This window comes from Castanea sativa, chromosome 9 (genome assembly GCF_040712315.1).
Source record: "Castanea sativa cultivar Marrone di Chiusa Pesio chromosome 9, ASM4071231v1".
In the NCBI taxonomy this organism is placed as follows: Eukaryota; Viridiplantae; Streptophyta; class Magnoliopsida; order Fagales; family Fagaceae; genus Castanea; species Castanea sativa.
In genome coordinates this window covers 17,432,501-17,448,265 of record NC_134021.1, presented here as the reverse complement: position 1 = coordinate 17,448,265, position 15,765 = coordinate 17,432,501, and the positions used below count along the sequence as shown (strand labels likewise).

Here is a 15,765-nt window from a genome sequence, read left to right as displayed (position 1 = left end):
AATGTATTAACTTAATATTAAAAAACAATTAATTATGAACTATATCATCACTTTTTCAAACATTTACGGTGTTTATTTTTTCAAACATCAAAAAACAATTCTAAAAGATAATAAAGAAAAACAAACAAAGAGATAAAACCAAGTGGTGATTGGCAGCTTATGTAATGGTTGGTCTTATAAAGTTTGCTATGCTTCTCTCCCCCTTCCCCTATCGCTTATTAAATGAAGTGGAAAGTCTTCATTTAGTAGTTGGCATTCTATAAGCGACTTGTCAAGTCTACAAAACTTTGTCTTTTGTTATCGGCCCATAACGCCTCCACTTGCCTCCTTCCAGCTTGGAATGCAAAAAGGAAATGACAATTTTTGTGCATTCTGCAAGGTATCATCATAGCGTTGCTCTCTAACCTATAGAGAGATATTTTCTTGCATGAACGTAAGCAAAGCCGATTAGGTCATTGGTCCAACCGAGAAAGGCATAGGAGAATTTATCCCAAAGAGACTGAAATCCAGCTAGTGTCCCTCTCGCTTACACTCTCCTAAAATGAAACTCTTGTAAATAAATAGTTTTTAACACAATTCATCAATCTACTTGTCCGCCTATGTTCGTTTTGAGTACAAGTACTTTTGTCGAAGGTCAGTCGAACTTTTCATGATAGTACCCGACATGAGTGACTACTTCCTAATTAATTCAATTACATAAAATTTAGAGACAACATGAAAAAAAAAAAGAAAAAGAAAAGGAAATAAATCCTATTAATTAAAATGTAAGAGAAAGAAGAAGTGATTTACCTAACAATACTGGTGGGTTCTAAGTTCTAACTTTAAAAAAGAAAAAAAATTCATAATTAATTCTATTACCAAAAAAAAAAGAAAAGAAAAGACAAGCACAATATACACCAACAAAAACACACAAGCGCTGCACACACATTCACTCACTCGCACTCACATTTACACACACACACAAGAGAGAGAGAGAGAGAGAGAGAGAGAGATTTGTATTTATATTAATTTATTTTTATATTTCTGGGGATTTGGTTTGGTTTGGCTTTCATTTCGTTTCCTTTCGTCTATGTGTTGTGGCCGCCACAGTTTTTATATGCGCCTCCATCTTCATCTTCATCGTCTTCTTCTTCTTCTTCTTTGATACCTAGGGTTTGCTCTAGGGTTTTCACAGTCTCTCCTCTGTGTTTTCCAAGCTGGATTCTCTATCTTTCCTCAGACGAATCTCCATGCGCCGCTGGTTCAGCAGCTTCGTTGATTAGTCTCCCTTTCTTTCTATCTCTCTTATTGATTTCGTTCGATCTTTGCGATTCGATTTGAACCGGAAAAACCTAGGGTTTTTTGTGTGCACTTTTTTGTCTGTATGTGATTTCGTTTCTGGTGGAGTATGGTTTTCCAATTAGGGCAATTGATTGGGTTAGGGCGTTGAGGGAGGGGAGGGGGAGAGGTTTTTGAACTGCATTGGGGGATTTGATGGCGTCTAGGTATTCGCAATCTTCAGTGGTGACTGCGGTGGTTTCGAACCATTTTGATGACTGTGGCTCGAGTCACGAGGATGGTGAGTTAGCTTCTTCGCAGAGAAGGGATTTGGAGACTGCTAGTAGTAGTACTCATGGCAATGCCTTGGGTTCTACCGCGACTAGTATGGCTTATCTGCCTCAGAATATGGTGTTGTGTAAGCTTCGACACAAGGCCTTTGAGGCTTGCGTGCCTACTAGCCTGTCTGATAACGGATTGGTCTCGAAATGGCGACCTAAGGATTGAATAAGCCTGTCTTTCACTATCTATTTGCAGCTCCTTTGTTATTGCTTTTGATGCTGAATTGAAATTGAAATTGATTGTTTAGTTTTATATATATATATATATATATATATATATATATATATATATATATATATATATATATATATATAGTTTTTTTTTTTTGGTAGGAAAAGATATCTTTATTGGTTTTCAATCACAAGTATAAGATCTTAATGAAAATATTTATCTAGGGTGTCCAATTTCGATAAATTGAGGTTGTATCAGGTCCTTATCATGGGTTATTTGTCACCATGTGATTTAAACCATTTTAGGGTGTTATAATGTGTTGCATTACAATGGCTAATAACATTAGTAAGAATTATGCACTTTTTTTTTTATAAGAGAAAAGTATTGTGGTATTCCATATAGTGCATTTGGATTAGCTTTTTGCTGAAAGCTTGTTTTTCATATTTGCTGAAAGTTGGCAAAAGTATAGTTGTACTGTACCTAGAAAACAAATGAGGTTTTAAAAAGCTGTAAATAAGCAAATAAGCTTAAAGAGAAAAGCTAATCCAAGCTCACACTAGTGACGCTATCAAATGTGGTCTATAGGCGATACACAATGTATTACATGGGTGACAAGGACTTTGAGAATGTGAGGAGATTAGGATTTCAGATCTTCTTAAGTCAGTCTTGCAATGGAACCAAAAACTTCTATGTTCACAATTTAGTTCATGGACTAAATGGACAACAACATTGAAATTAGGGTCTATTGCTAAATGAACAGAGTTTTCCTCCAAAGTCGTTGGGAGGAAAGTTCCTCCAACCCACTCTGTGGCAACTTAAAAAACTATCTGTGTGTATTTTTAGTCACACAACCTACTTAAAAATCATATTATGTAATACACGTGGATGGTCTTATAAAAAGCCATGTAATGGGTTGGAGGAGATTCCTCTGACCCAGTTTGGAGGAAAACTTTTCCTTGCTAAATTATTAGGCCCTTGTTGATTTATGAGTTTCTCTTTATAGAATAAATTTTTCTTGAACCGTACCTATATGAGTATTTGACAAAGGATGGTTGAAAGGAATAAAATCCAGATTCTAAAAAGTTTGCATGGATTGGTAAGTTTGTAATTTATGGATATTACCTTCATTCTTAGTCAATTGTTTCCACCCACCTGCACAAATATTGACTTTTAAAGGAATTAAGGATTTCCAAATATTCTTTGCTAGAAAAAAGTTGTCCTATGTGTTGCACCAGTGATAAAAATGATTTGGAGTTAGCAATAATTATATTTTGCAATTGTGTAAAAGATTTTGGCTAGACAGAGCTTAGTCATATCGACAGCCTAAACTTCCACTGCCTGGGGTGCTGTCAGCTATGCTTAACTTCTTAAGATAGGCCCTAGCTATGATGATGCTGTCTTCCTGATTGAAGTTTCGGTGTTATTGTTAGATGGGAATCTGTAAAATCCTGGGTGACTTCTTAAATATCACAAAAATAGTAAAATGTAAAGTATGTAATTGTCACTTAATTGCATTTACCCCAGTGTAGTCAAAGGCGAGCCGGGCGCTTGCCTACGCGCCCGGGCAAGGCGAGGCGCCACTAAGGCGCCTCAAAGGCTCTAAGGCGAGGCGCCTTTAGTGAGGCGCTTGCCTTTAGAGCCTAGGCGAGCAAGGCGACCGCCTTAAGTCATGAAAAAGGCGCTAAGGCGAGAGCCTCAAGTTTTTTATTTTATTTTATTATTTTAATTCTTAATTTTTATTTTATTATTATTATTTTTTTATAGAAGTTTGTTGTGAAACCTATTTTTAGACTATTAATTTCAGAAGGCGTGTTATAAAACCTATTGTTAGTTAAATTAATTTACAAATTTGTTTTGTAAGACTTTTTTTTTTGATAAGTAACGTAAGAATATAGGAAGTTGTGGGGATTGGATTTCAACCTGGACTAGATCCAGCAAAGGTATACATAACTCCCTTTGTGACATGCCCATTTAGAGAAAACATTGAGCTTCAACAGTTCTTGAGGTTTTTGAGTGCATTGAATATAGAAATCCTTGTTCCTTTTTGCAATTCTAATTCGGTATTTATTTATGGGAAGGTGAAGTGTACCTACTTTTCATATTTTCTTGCAGATTATCAGTGCATCTCAGGCAGGCGACATTCAGTTTCTTGATACCAGAAGTCACAGGGATGCCTACCTCACAATTGATGCTCACAGGGGCTCCCTCACAGCTTTAGCAGTTCATAGACATGCCCCAGTTATTGCCAGTGGTTCAGCCAAACAGCTTATCAAAGTCTTTAGTCTGGAGGGAGAACAACTAGGCACCATTCGATACTACCCTTCGTTCATGGCTCAGAAGATTGGTTCTGTAAGCTGCCTCACCTTCCATCCCTACCAAATATTGCTTGCTGCTGGTACTGCAGGTGCACATGTCTCTATCTACGCTGATGAGAACGGTCAGGCAAGATGAATGCACACTATTTCCTGATTTCTTTTTGATATAGCGTTCTGATCAGAGACACATGTAAGTACACGAGACTTCCATTGGAGTCACTGATGCATTTGGATCATGACATGCAACACATTCTGCTGCCCTAATTCATCTTCGGTGTCAATATATCTCGAAATACTGGTAGGGTGCTTTCGACTGATGGTGTACGCTAGACATTCATTAGCCCCCGGTGTAGAGGGTCAAAACTGTTGGGAAGAAAATGCAGCACACTCTTTTCTTTATCATAATTCAAGTTTTGCAGCTAGATAATGCTGTGGGTAGTTGACTCCTGAAAATGTGGGGGCTTCAACTCACCCATTTGTCCTTAAATTTGTATGATGATCACTTGGTTCTTTTATTAACGATCATTCAACTTGTAATCAATTTATTGAGTTATTTGAGCTTATGTCCATTTCTTCCCTTCAATTTTTGCGTGTATATTAAGGGAGTCAATATCGAATTGGAAAGAGAATCAATATTGAATTGAAGGATGTTTCAATCTGGCCAAAGGAATGAAACATTTTGATATCGGTGTTGTGCGTACCCAAACCTCCTCCCTTTAACTTGGCTTCCTGTTTGGGCTCACAATTTACTTGTAACGTGGGTATTGGGTTTCTTACTATGAGTAGCTCTCGGGCAAGTCTTGAGAATAGGCCCTCAATCGTGCGACACTACCTACACTTTAATACTTATCTGTATGCTCTCTTCTCCTCTCTTCTCTTACCCAAAATTATCTAACCCTCTTTCTGTCGTCCTTTCTCCTATTTATAGCTTTAGGATAGTGGAAATATCATCATTACCCCCTTATACCACTCGTATGGGAGGGGCCCAAATTGATTATTTCTGACAAGGAATATGCGCCATCAGAAATGGAGCTAAAATCGTTGGAATTGGTGTTAGCCTCCAAATATTATTCGGCATCGTAATTCCTTAAGGCATTCTTGTGCTGTTGACATATTGCCGAACAATGCCGGGATACCCACCATCCACCTTATACCTAGGGATGGCAATTTCAGTTCGACTCGTGGGTACTCGGCCCGGCTTAATCCTAATGGGTCGAGTTTTACTAGGCTAGATAAAGAATAGGGTCGGGTTTGGGTTTAAAAAAAAAAAAAAAAACTTGAACCGGGTTTGGGTCAGGTTTAGGTTTTTATAAAAACTCAGCCCGAACCTAGATCCGACCTGCTAATTTCCTAAATTACTAAAATACCCCTATATATATATCTATATCTATAAAACCTAACATTCACTCTTCACTCTTCAGCTCACACCTCAGACTCACTTAATTGCCTCTCATCTCACACGGACTCAATTTCTCCAAACTCTTCTCTTACAGTCTCACTCACTCTCAACCTCACTCTCACTCACTCTCAATCAGACTCAGTTTTGCACTTTCACTTCACCAAATTCTTCTCTCACACTCTCACTCACTTTCAATCTCACTCTCACTAACTCTCAATCTCTCACTCACTCTCAATCATTCTCTGCCAGACCACCGCCCTTGCTTTGTCAGTGTCACCACCGCTAGTCTCGGTTTGTTCTGTTTGCTACTTCTCTTCTATTTTTTTTTTTTTTATATTCATGTATTTGGTATTGTCCCGGACGTATCCAGCGACGATTAATTTTTGGGTTAATTGGTCTAGGACTCGCCGGATTCGATCATCAATTCGTTTAGTAATGACATGCTTCTCGCTCACTTAAATGGATTACTTCGATTCTTAGTCAAAGATTTTTCATGTTGTAGAGAGGGTTCTATGTGTAGTTGTTTGTACTTGTCCAATTATGTGAAAATAAAATAAAATAAAATAAAATTGTTAGGTAGAACTGAAATCAATAATAAAATTTTCTAAAATTTTCCTATTCTAGATCTATAATCGCAGATCCATTGATGCCTGCGGGGTCCGACGGGGCGGGTCTGGGCCTCGGAAAAAAAATCCATTTAACAAACAGACCGAGTCCGAGCCGTGGGTCTGGGTATGAAAAACCTAGCCCGTTGCCATTCCTACTTATACCAAGTGGAGGGATAGTGGGCCGATCACGAGGTTGGGATTGGGCAAGGTATTATCCAGGTTTGTGTGGGCTTGGGTTAGAGCCCAATGGGCCTATAGCTGCACACCGTACAATAGCCCCCCCCCGCCTTGATTTATGTCCGGCAACCAGGAATGAATCAAGGATTTGTATTGTTGCCCCAAAAGTCCTCAGAAAAATTAACCATCGGTCATTAATGATGGATAAGACAGTAGTTAATGTTCTTAAAAGAAGCAATATGACAACTTGTCATATCTGGCCTTAATGATAAGTGACGGTTCGTGAACCGAGGCCATGCGCGTGGGAGTTACAAAAAGTCATTTGAAAAGGCTTTCCTGTCTCTTTTCCATTAATTTCTTCCTCCCTATAGATAGTGACCCCCTTTCCATCAGACTGTCTTTTCATTCTCTTATTACTCTAAGTTCTCTGCTACCGAGCACACTCTTCTTCCCAAGCATAGGTCCCCCAACTGAGAACAAAAACTTCCTAAAGCCCACAATAAGTTTCCTTACTCACTTCCTTCCTATTTTTACTTTCTTTTTTCTGTTTCTATTCCATAGTTAGGAATGGGGTTTGCTCATCTCCTTGATACTGAGGAAGCCTTAGCCACTTTTAGAGCTAGGTTCGCCATCCCCGAAGATCTAGAAATATCCTATTGTCATGAGGACAACATCGCTCTTGAATGGCGTCCTCATGTAGTATTCTTCCCTTTAATGGTCATCTTAGAAGGAGGGGTTAGGTTTCCCGTTGACCCTCTAATACTTAGAATCCTTAGATTTTATGGTTTATGTCCTGACCAACTTCCACCCAACTTTTATCAAGTAATGAGTTCCGTTAGCTGACTAAATCACTTGTACGAGTTACACTTAGATCACCATGACATAAACTTCATGTATAGTTTGTGTGGTAACATAAGATCAGCATACTGCTTGAAAGTAAGGAACATGCAGGTATGGCTAATATCGTGCCTGCCCGACTTTAATAGAAATTCAGCGGGAGAGTTTGTTTGGGTGAGCGGCAATTGGCATGCCAACGAACTCACTTGCCCGACTTCGCCTAAGGACGTTGGTTGGTACCGTGCATCTCTAACCTGCTTTTAATCTATGTCATGATTAGTTTTCCTATTATTATTTAAATATGGATTAACCACTTCTATTTTCCTTCATGCAGAGGGTAAAAGGTTCAGACCAGACATTAGGGTCGTGCACGTAAGAGACCGAAATTTCGTGCTCCAGTCGGAGATCTTTGTCAACTTTGACGGGCAACTTTGGGCGTCCCATCTCATACTCGGCTGCAGTCTGGTTTACACAAGCTATCAACCTTTTGGGCAAGCCTTGCTAGTGGACAGTCCTTTGTTGTCATACATCGACGTACAGCATCCAAACTTCCTTCCCCTAACCTAGCAGTAGGAGAAGCTTGGGACCCTGGCCCCCGGTTGGTTAGGGCAGACTCATTGGTACTTGGGGGGGACGCATTAGCTAACTTTGTTTTCTAAGGTCACACCGTTCACATATCGGTTGAGGCGCCTTGTGTTGAAGTCCAACCCGTCGACCAAGAAGAGGCTGAGTCAGTGAACTCTTTGGGTGCTAAAGCCGAACAAGCAGAAGGAGAGATGGTGGTCTGGTGAAACATGACAGTTGACCGGTTCCTGCCCAGTGGTCGTCCTGTGCAGCAACAACAAACCTAAGGCCGGGATCAGCCCCCTCCAGTTGCTCGTGCTCGGAAGAGACCCATACTACCAACTAGCCCCCAGTAAGGCCAGAAGATACTCCCCGAAGGACTCTTCTGGCTTCTACCTCGGCTGCCTTGGTCACCTGGGAACTAACTAGCAACGCAAGCCCAACCGTGCAGGTTAGGACCAACATGGCGTCCTCTTCTGCTCCCCCTACTGTTGGATGGCACACAATTTTCAAGCTTAGGAGCAAGCCTCTTCTCGTGACTTCCAGTCTAAGGAACTAGGCTTCAGGTGAGGGTGGACAGATTGCCCAGAGCCTTTGGCAAGGCCTGCAACTGCCTAAAGATGTGCACTACTTCTTCGGTAGGAGTGATAAGGCGCTGGCTGTCCAGCTGCAATGGCACTCCATAACGATAACCTTGCTTACTTGTTTCTTCGTTTCTTCTTTTGCTACACAAATATATGTTTACATTTTCCCTTCTTTCATTTTTTTATTTTATAATCATTGATATTGTTATAATAGGCAGCGCAGTTGGCTTATATGATGGAGGACAGATTGAAGGACGTTGCAATGGAAGCTGACAAGGAAAAGGGCTTAAAGGAGGTTGCTGAGGCCATAGTAAAGGACAAGGATAAGGTTGTAGAGAATGCCGAGGAGCAAACGCGGGCGGCCAAGCGGGCCCGAACACTGGCCGAACAAAAGGTGGCTGAGACGAAGATTAAGTTGGGGGGAATTAAGCTCAAACTGGCCGAAGCTGAGAGCCTAAAGTTAGCAAATATTAAGGAGATTTCCAAGCTGAAAGCAGCATTAGAAGCCAGTGAGGGTAAGTGGTACAATACGATTTTTGCGAATGCCGAGAACTCTATTGAGCCGATCATATATCAGTCCCGGCGATACAGGTTCGGCGAAAGGTGGATGGTGGCCCTGCAAACTATGGGGGTGCCTGATGACTCCTTCCTTATAAATCCTAATCAAATACCCTACCCGGATCCTCCTCCTCCAGGTCAAAACCCTACTGGCGTCGAAGAAGAAGAAGAAGATACTTCGAGTATAAGGGAGTTGGTGTAGGAGATACTCCCATGTGGAGTTGATCGATCTTGAGATCACCAGCGACCCCAATGCTATGCAGATCTCAATTCAACTTCAATTTTCGGACTCTACTGCCCAGCCAGCCGTGGACCTGACTCCAATTCAGTCGGATCAGCCTCAAAACCCCATCCCTTGAAGAAGAAACTTATTTATTTTGCTGTTGTTTTCTTTTTCTCTCCCCTCTCCCCTTTTTTAAAAATTTATTTTACCTAGTTTGCTTTTGGTCACTAGGATATGGTGACAAGACATATTTATCTCGGTTTTAAAAACCTCATGACAATTGTTGCTATTATTTCTTGTTGGATTTAAATTGTTTTTGTCATACTTTGGTTTTGTTCACTTGTGAATGTCAAAAAAAAAAAAAGGTTTTTACCTGGTCGATGACCAGGATCCAACCGAAATGGGCTCCTATCCTTTATGAACTTTTAAGGCTTCCGCTTGGTCGATGACAGAGATCGATTCTATTCTTAGAAAATATAGGTGTAGGATTTCCACTTGGTTGGCGACTAGGATTCAACTGAACCAAGCTTTTGCCTTTAGAAATTTTAGATGTAACGTTTCCACTTGGTCGGTGACCAGGATCGAACCTAACCAAGCTTTTGTCCTTAAAAATTTTAGATGTAAGGTTTCCATTTGGTCGGTGATGGGGATCGAATCGAACAAAGCTTCTGTCCATAAAAATTTTAGATGTAAGGTTTCCATTTGGTCGGTGATGGGGATCGAATCGAACAAAGCTTCTGTCCATAAAAATTTTAGATGTAAGGTTTCCACTTGGACGACGTCGAACAATCCAAGCTTCTGTCCTTAGAAATTTTAGATGTAAGTTTTCCACTTGGACGGCGACCGGGATTGAACCGAACCAAGCTTCTGTCCTTAGAAATTTTAGATAGCTGAAAAAGGGGGGGGGCGACAACTCTTTACAAACTGTACATATACCTCATTATATACAATATCTCATAAATACTTCTATTACACTGTATATAACACAGACTTTATACAGCTAATGATAAAACTTCTTTAAGTTCTAAACGTTCCAGGGCCGAGGAAGCGGTCTCTCTTCCATGTCTTTAAGGTAGTACGCTCCTGTGCCGGCTATGGCGGTGACTCTGTATGGTCCTTCCCAATTCGGTGCAAGCTTCTAGGCATTGCCATCCCGGGCATTTCTTATGGCTTTGCGTAGTACTAGGTTCTTGACCACAAAATCCCTTACCTTTACGCCCTAATTGTATCGCTGGGCAAGCTTGTGTTGATGTTGGCTAGGCGGATCACTACTGCCTCTTGCTTTTCCTCCAACAAGTCTAACTGACCCACCATTAGGTGGGGATTGTTGATTGCCAAAAAACTATCCACCCACGCACTGCACAAGCTTATCTCCATCGGAATTACAGCCTCGGCTCCGTATGTTAGGGAGTAAGGGGTCTCACCCGTTGACCTTCTCGGGGTTGTCCAATAGGCCCATAGAACGTTCGACAACTTTTCGGTCCATCGTCCCTTGGTCCCTTCCAACCTTTTCTTTAATCCATTCATGATCACCTTGTTTGTGGCTTCGGTCTGATCATCGCTTTGAGGATAAGCCGGGTTGGGGTACTGGTTCTTAATGCCGAGATCACTACAGTACTTGCAAAAAGCCTTGCTATCAAATTGTAAGCCATTATCAAATACAAGAGATTCTGGCACTCCAAATCGGGTCACTATGTTCTTCCATACAAATTTCTTCACATCCACATCCCTTCTACTGGCCAGCGCCTCGGCCTCAACCCACTTAGTAAAATAGTCCACTGCTACTAGCACAAATCTTCGGTTTCCAGTAGCTCGGGGAAATGGACCGATGATATCTAGCCCCCACTGTGCAAATGGCCAAGGGTTGCTAATCGGATTTAGGCTTCCCGCAGGTTGATGGATCAACAGGGTGTGCCTTTGACACTGTTCACACTTCTGTACATACTCGGCAACATCTTTTTGCATCTGAGGCTACCAAAATCCCTGAGTCATTGTTCAGTGAGCCAAGGGTCGTCCTCTTACGTGACTATTACACACCCCTTCATGTAATTCAGCAAGTAGTTCCTCAACTTTACTAGGGTGGAGGCACAACAAGTACGACCTTCCGAAATATCTCCGATATAGTCTCTAGTCTTCAGACAACCAATACCAGGTAGCAGCTTTGCGTATCCTTTCGGCTTCCTTCTCATTGTCCAGTGCACGGTCCTCGGCCAAAAAGTCAATGATTGTATCCATCCAACACAGCTTAGACACTTTCACACTTGAGACGTTCACCTTGGTATCTATGCTAGGGTCTGTTATAACTTCCACCTTGATCAACCACGGTACTTCCTCAGTTAACGATAAGGCCAAGGTGGCCAAAGAATCCGCATGCTTATTTTGTCCCCGAGCAATTTGAATCACCCTCACCTTTTGAAACTAGCTCAAGGTTTGTTTTACCAACTATAAGTATTCAATCATCCATGAATCTTTGGCCTTAAAGTTAGCGTCTACTTGGTTAACAACCAATCGTGAATCTGAGTATACTTCTACTTCCTGTGCCCCCAAGCCAAGAACAGCCCTCATACCGACGAGTAAGGCTTCATACTCACCTTCATTGTTAGACGCTTTAAAACCCAATCTAAAAGAATGCTACACCCATTTTCCTTCTAGCGTGATTATAACAATCCCAGCCCTCGCTTCCATCACATTGGACGCACTGTCCACAAATACTTTCCAAGGCTGAACATCCACATGGCACACCGTTTCCACTTCCCTTCTCGGGGAAAACTCCGCTATGAAATAGGCCAAAACTTGGCCCTTAACTGAAATTCTAAGCCTATACCATATATCAAACGAACCAAGCCTAGTCCCCTAGTTGGCTATCCGGCCTGTGAAGTTAGATCTCTTTAACAATGATTGCAATGGATACTTAGTTAGTACATAAATGGTATGGGCTTGAAAATAATGGGGTAGCTTTCTTGTGGCATGTACCAATGCTAGAGCCAACTTTTCTAGAGGCAAATACCTTGTCTCCGCATCAACCAAGGTCTTATTGATGTAATAAACCAGCTATTGTGCGCCTTGGTCCCTCAACAGTACAGCATTTACGGTGTGCTCGGACATTGACAAATACATGAATAAATCCTCACCGGGCTCCAAAGCAGACAATATTGGTGCCTGTACCAAATACTTCTTCAAATCCTGAAAAGCCTCTTTACATTCCTCAATCCACTAAAAACCTTTCCATTTCTTCAACAATTGATAGAACGGATGGCACCGGTCAGCAAACTTTGAAACAAACCAGTTTAGTGAGGCTAACATACCAATCAAGACTTGTACCTCTTTTGGGTTACTTGGTGGCTTTAGGCATTCTATAGCGCTGATCTAGTCGAGATTCACCTCTATCCCTCTGTAAGTGATCATGTATCCCATGAACTTGCTAGCCCTCACTCCAAAGACACATTTGTCAGCATTAAGACGCAACTTATACCACCTGAGTACTTCAAAAACATCACTAAGGTCGGCAACATGCCCATGCTCTTCTTTGCTTTTCACTACCATCACCAGTATATACCTCCACGGTATGACCGATTCTCTCCTAAATATCCTGGTCATCATCCTTTAATACATAGCCCCTACATTCTTGAGGCTGAACAACATCACCGTGTAGTGATAGTTAGCCTCAAGAGTGATAAATGATGTCTTTTCTTGATCTTCGGTAGCCATGGCAATCTAATGGTAACCCTGAAAAGTGTCCAAAAAACTCATCCTCGGGTATTCATATGTTGCGTCCACCAACTAATCGAACTTCGGCATCGGAAATGGATCTTTCGAGCATGCTCGGTTAAGGTCAGTGAAGTCCATACTCACTCTCCATTTACCTTTTTTCTTTTTCACGACCACCGTATTAGCTAGCCATTTAGAAAAATAGACTTCTTTTATCACTCCTGCTTCTTTCAATCTCTTTACTTCTTGCCTAACAACCCCTACATGCTCTCTTGCTGACCTCCTAGGCTTTTACTTTTTCGGCGGGTAGGACGGGTCCACATTAAGTCAGTGAGTTATGAACTCCGGATCCACCTCGGGCACCTCATACGGAGTCCAGGCAAAAACATCAAAACTTTGCACCAATAGCAACAACAATTTCACTCTATCCTCATGTGGCATACTTACCCCTATTTGGAAACTTCTGTTCTCATTTGGTAATATACTTACTATGATCAAATCCTCAGCACTACCAGCCCCTTTGTCCTCTTGGGGCTACTGTAATTGCTGCAAAGGGACCTCTTCGACAAGCTCTTTCTGCTCGATTTCTCGATTGACGGCTGCAACCAAGCACTATCGGGATACTTGTTGACTTCCTTTCACTGTGGCAGTACCGTGCTCGGTATGGAACTTGACCTTAACATGTAAAGTGGATGAGATTGCTCCCATAGCGTGAATCCATAGCCTATCAAGAATAGCCGTATATGGCGAAAATGAGCTAACCACTATGAAAATTACCATTATTTCCTTCCCTTTCATATTCACAGGAAGTGAGATCTGCCCTTCAGAGATGACCATCTGACCATCGAATCCTACTAGTGGCGTATCGTACTTAGACAAATCCTCGTTCTTCAAACCCAACCCCTTAAACAGATCAGGGTACGTTACTTTGACTCCACTTCCTTGATCCACTAAGACTCTCTTCACTATGAAACCATTTATTCGAGTGGTGACTACTAGAGCGTTATTATGAGGCTGAGATGTTCCCTCCAAGTCCTCATTATTAAACATAATTAGTTCCCGAACACACCTCATCCTCTTTCCCGGGGGTTGTTCTTCTCAGTGGCTCTCTGCTGGCACTACGATCAACACCCCTTTTCCCCGCGTCACCGAAGTACCCATCGAAGCAGCATGAATGACCTCTATCACACCCAACGGAGGTGCGAGAATATTACCCTAAGGTTTTGTATTTTGCCCAGTTTCCCCACCCCTGGGCTCCATAACAAACTCCTTCAAATGCCCTGACCTCGCCAATTATTCCAAATGATCCTTCAAAATCCTACACTGCTCAGTGATATGCCCTTTATCCCGATGATAAGTACAACACAAATTTTGGTTTCTTCTGGGCGGATCACCCCCATCTTGCTCGTCCACTAGAAGTATGGCTCATTCTTTATCCACTCTAGAATCTTATGTACAGGTTCCTTAAGCATCACATTCACTTCCCCTGCCCAGTCACTGGGCTCTTGAATCCTCAAACTCCTACTGGATCTCAGCTGAAAACCTCCTTGCCGAGACTCCTTCGAATACGGCGTTGCAGTCAATGCCTTCCCCTTATTTTGATGCCTAACCTTTTATACTCCTCTATACGCCTCATAGTTGTCTCATATCCTTGGGAGGCCTCCTCGTCAAAGACTCTCACAACTTACAATCTTCGGGCAGGCCCATCCTAAAAGTACTTGCAGCGATCTTTTCATTACCCCTTCTGATATTATTGTATAATTCCCAACACCGCTCGGCATAGCTTTGAAGAGTTTCCCTAACCCCCATCTTCATAGATAATAGTGCATCCAGCAGCTGCAATACACAGCTACTTGTCATAAACCGAACCTCGAACTCCTAAATCAACTCTTTGAAATTACGGATCGATCCCTTCCTTAACCCATTAAACCACCTTAGAGCCGTGTGCCCAAGACTAGAGGGAAACACTTTACACATCAACGCATCATTCTAACTATGTAGAGACATCATTTGAATATAATGGCTTACATGTTCAACCGGGCCAGTCTTCCCATCATAGGAAATAAAAGGGGGTTTGGTAAATCTGCTCGGCATTGGTGCTTGCTCTATCTCTTCCATGAACGGAGATCGAGCTACTCTGCGTAGTGCTCGACTCATGGCATCCATCGCAGCATTCTGAGGCCTTCGCCTCTCAGGTGATTCCGAATCTCAGTCGATGTAGCCCGGAGACCGATCCCTAGACCAATGAGAATCGGATTGACGAGATGCTTCCCCATGACTACATCCCACACTCGCAGATCCCTTAACCCGCTCATCACAGTTTCTTCATAGGCGTCTACCTTATGATTCTAACTTTAAATCCCTCACCAATCTACGTAAGCGCTCTAGCTCCTCATCCCTCCTATCACGATATTCATGTTCAGAAACATCAGATATTGATCGGTATGTCTGGGATGATCCCTTCATAGAGCTAGAATGCTCCCCATCTTGTTCGTGTCTTCGATCCGCGTTCCTTTTGTACCTCCTTTCGTGCCAACTTGAACTCCAAGAAGATCCTCCAGACCCACTCGTAATGTAACTCCCTGAATGATGGTCGGACATCGTCACTACTTGAACCTTGGCAGAATTATAGCTATGTAGGAGATTCCCACAAATAGCACCAATCGTGCATACCCAAACCTCCTCCCTTTAATTGGACTTCCTGTTTGGGCTCACAATTTACTTGTAACGTGGGTATTGGGTTTCCTACTGTGGGTAGCTCTTGGGCGAGTCTCAAGAATAGGCCCTCAATCGTGCAACACTACCTATGCTTTACTACTTATTTGTATCCTTTCTTCACCTCTCTTTTCTCTCACCCAAAATTATCCAACCCTCTTTCTGCCGTCCTTCCTCCTATTTATAGCTTTAGGATAGTGGAAAGATCATCATTACCCCCTGATCCCACTCGTGTGGGAGGGGCCCAAATTGATTATTCCTGACAAGGAATATGCGCCATCGAAAATGGAGTTGAAATCGTTGGAAC

At 42.0% G+C, this 15,765-nt stretch overlaps 2 protein-coding genes across 4 annotated transcripts; one reads left to right on the top strand and one right to left on the bottom strand.

Annotated features, from left to right (window-relative positions):
• The first annotated feature begins 919 nt into the window (after positions 1–919).
• On the top strand, positions 920–4,648 carry LOC142610755 (regulatory-associated protein of TOR 1-like). 3 transcript variants are annotated; one of them, XR_012839874.1, is made up of 2 exons: positions 920–1,675; positions 3,883–4,648. XR_012839874.1 is itself a non-coding variant. In XM_075782680.1 (2 exons), the coding sequence occupies exons 1-2, from the start codon at positions 1,532–1,534 to the stop codon at positions 4,219–4,221; spliced, it is 366 nt and encodes a 121-aa protein (XP_075638795.1). In that variant the 5' UTR covers positions 949–1,531; the 3' UTR covers positions 4,222–4,648. The 3 variants fall into 3 exon arrangements, 1 of the variants encoding a protein (XP_075638795.1); XM_075782680.1 differs by having other exon boundaries at positions 949–1,558; XR_012839873.1 differs by lacking the exon at positions 920–1,675 and adding an exon at positions 1,900–3,710.
• An 8,707-nt stretch (positions 4,649–13,355) lies between these two features.
• Positions 13,356–13,793, bottom strand: LOC142608853 (uncharacterized). The gene has a single exon (XM_075780514.1). The coding sequence runs from the start codon at positions 13,791–13,793 to the stop codon at positions 13,356–13,358; it is 438 nt and encodes a 145-aa protein (XP_075636629.1).
• Between the last annotated feature and the right edge of the window lie 1,972 nt (positions 13,794–15,765).

What these genes read in the sequence shown, in the direction of transcription:
- LOC142608853 (XM_075780514.1), bottom strand. Translation starts at nt 13,793, where the DNA reads ATGTTTAATAATGAGGACTTGGAGGGAACATCTCAGCCTCATAATAAC.
- LOC142610755 (XM_075782680.1), top strand. Translation starts at nt 1,532, where the DNA reads ATGACTGTGGCTCGAGTCACGAGGATG. An exon ending in TGGCTCGAGTCACGAGGATG is followed by an intron (nt 1,559 to 3,882) that starts GTGAGTTAGCTT and finishes ATTTTCTTGCAG; the next exon opens with ATTATCAGTGCATCTCAGGC.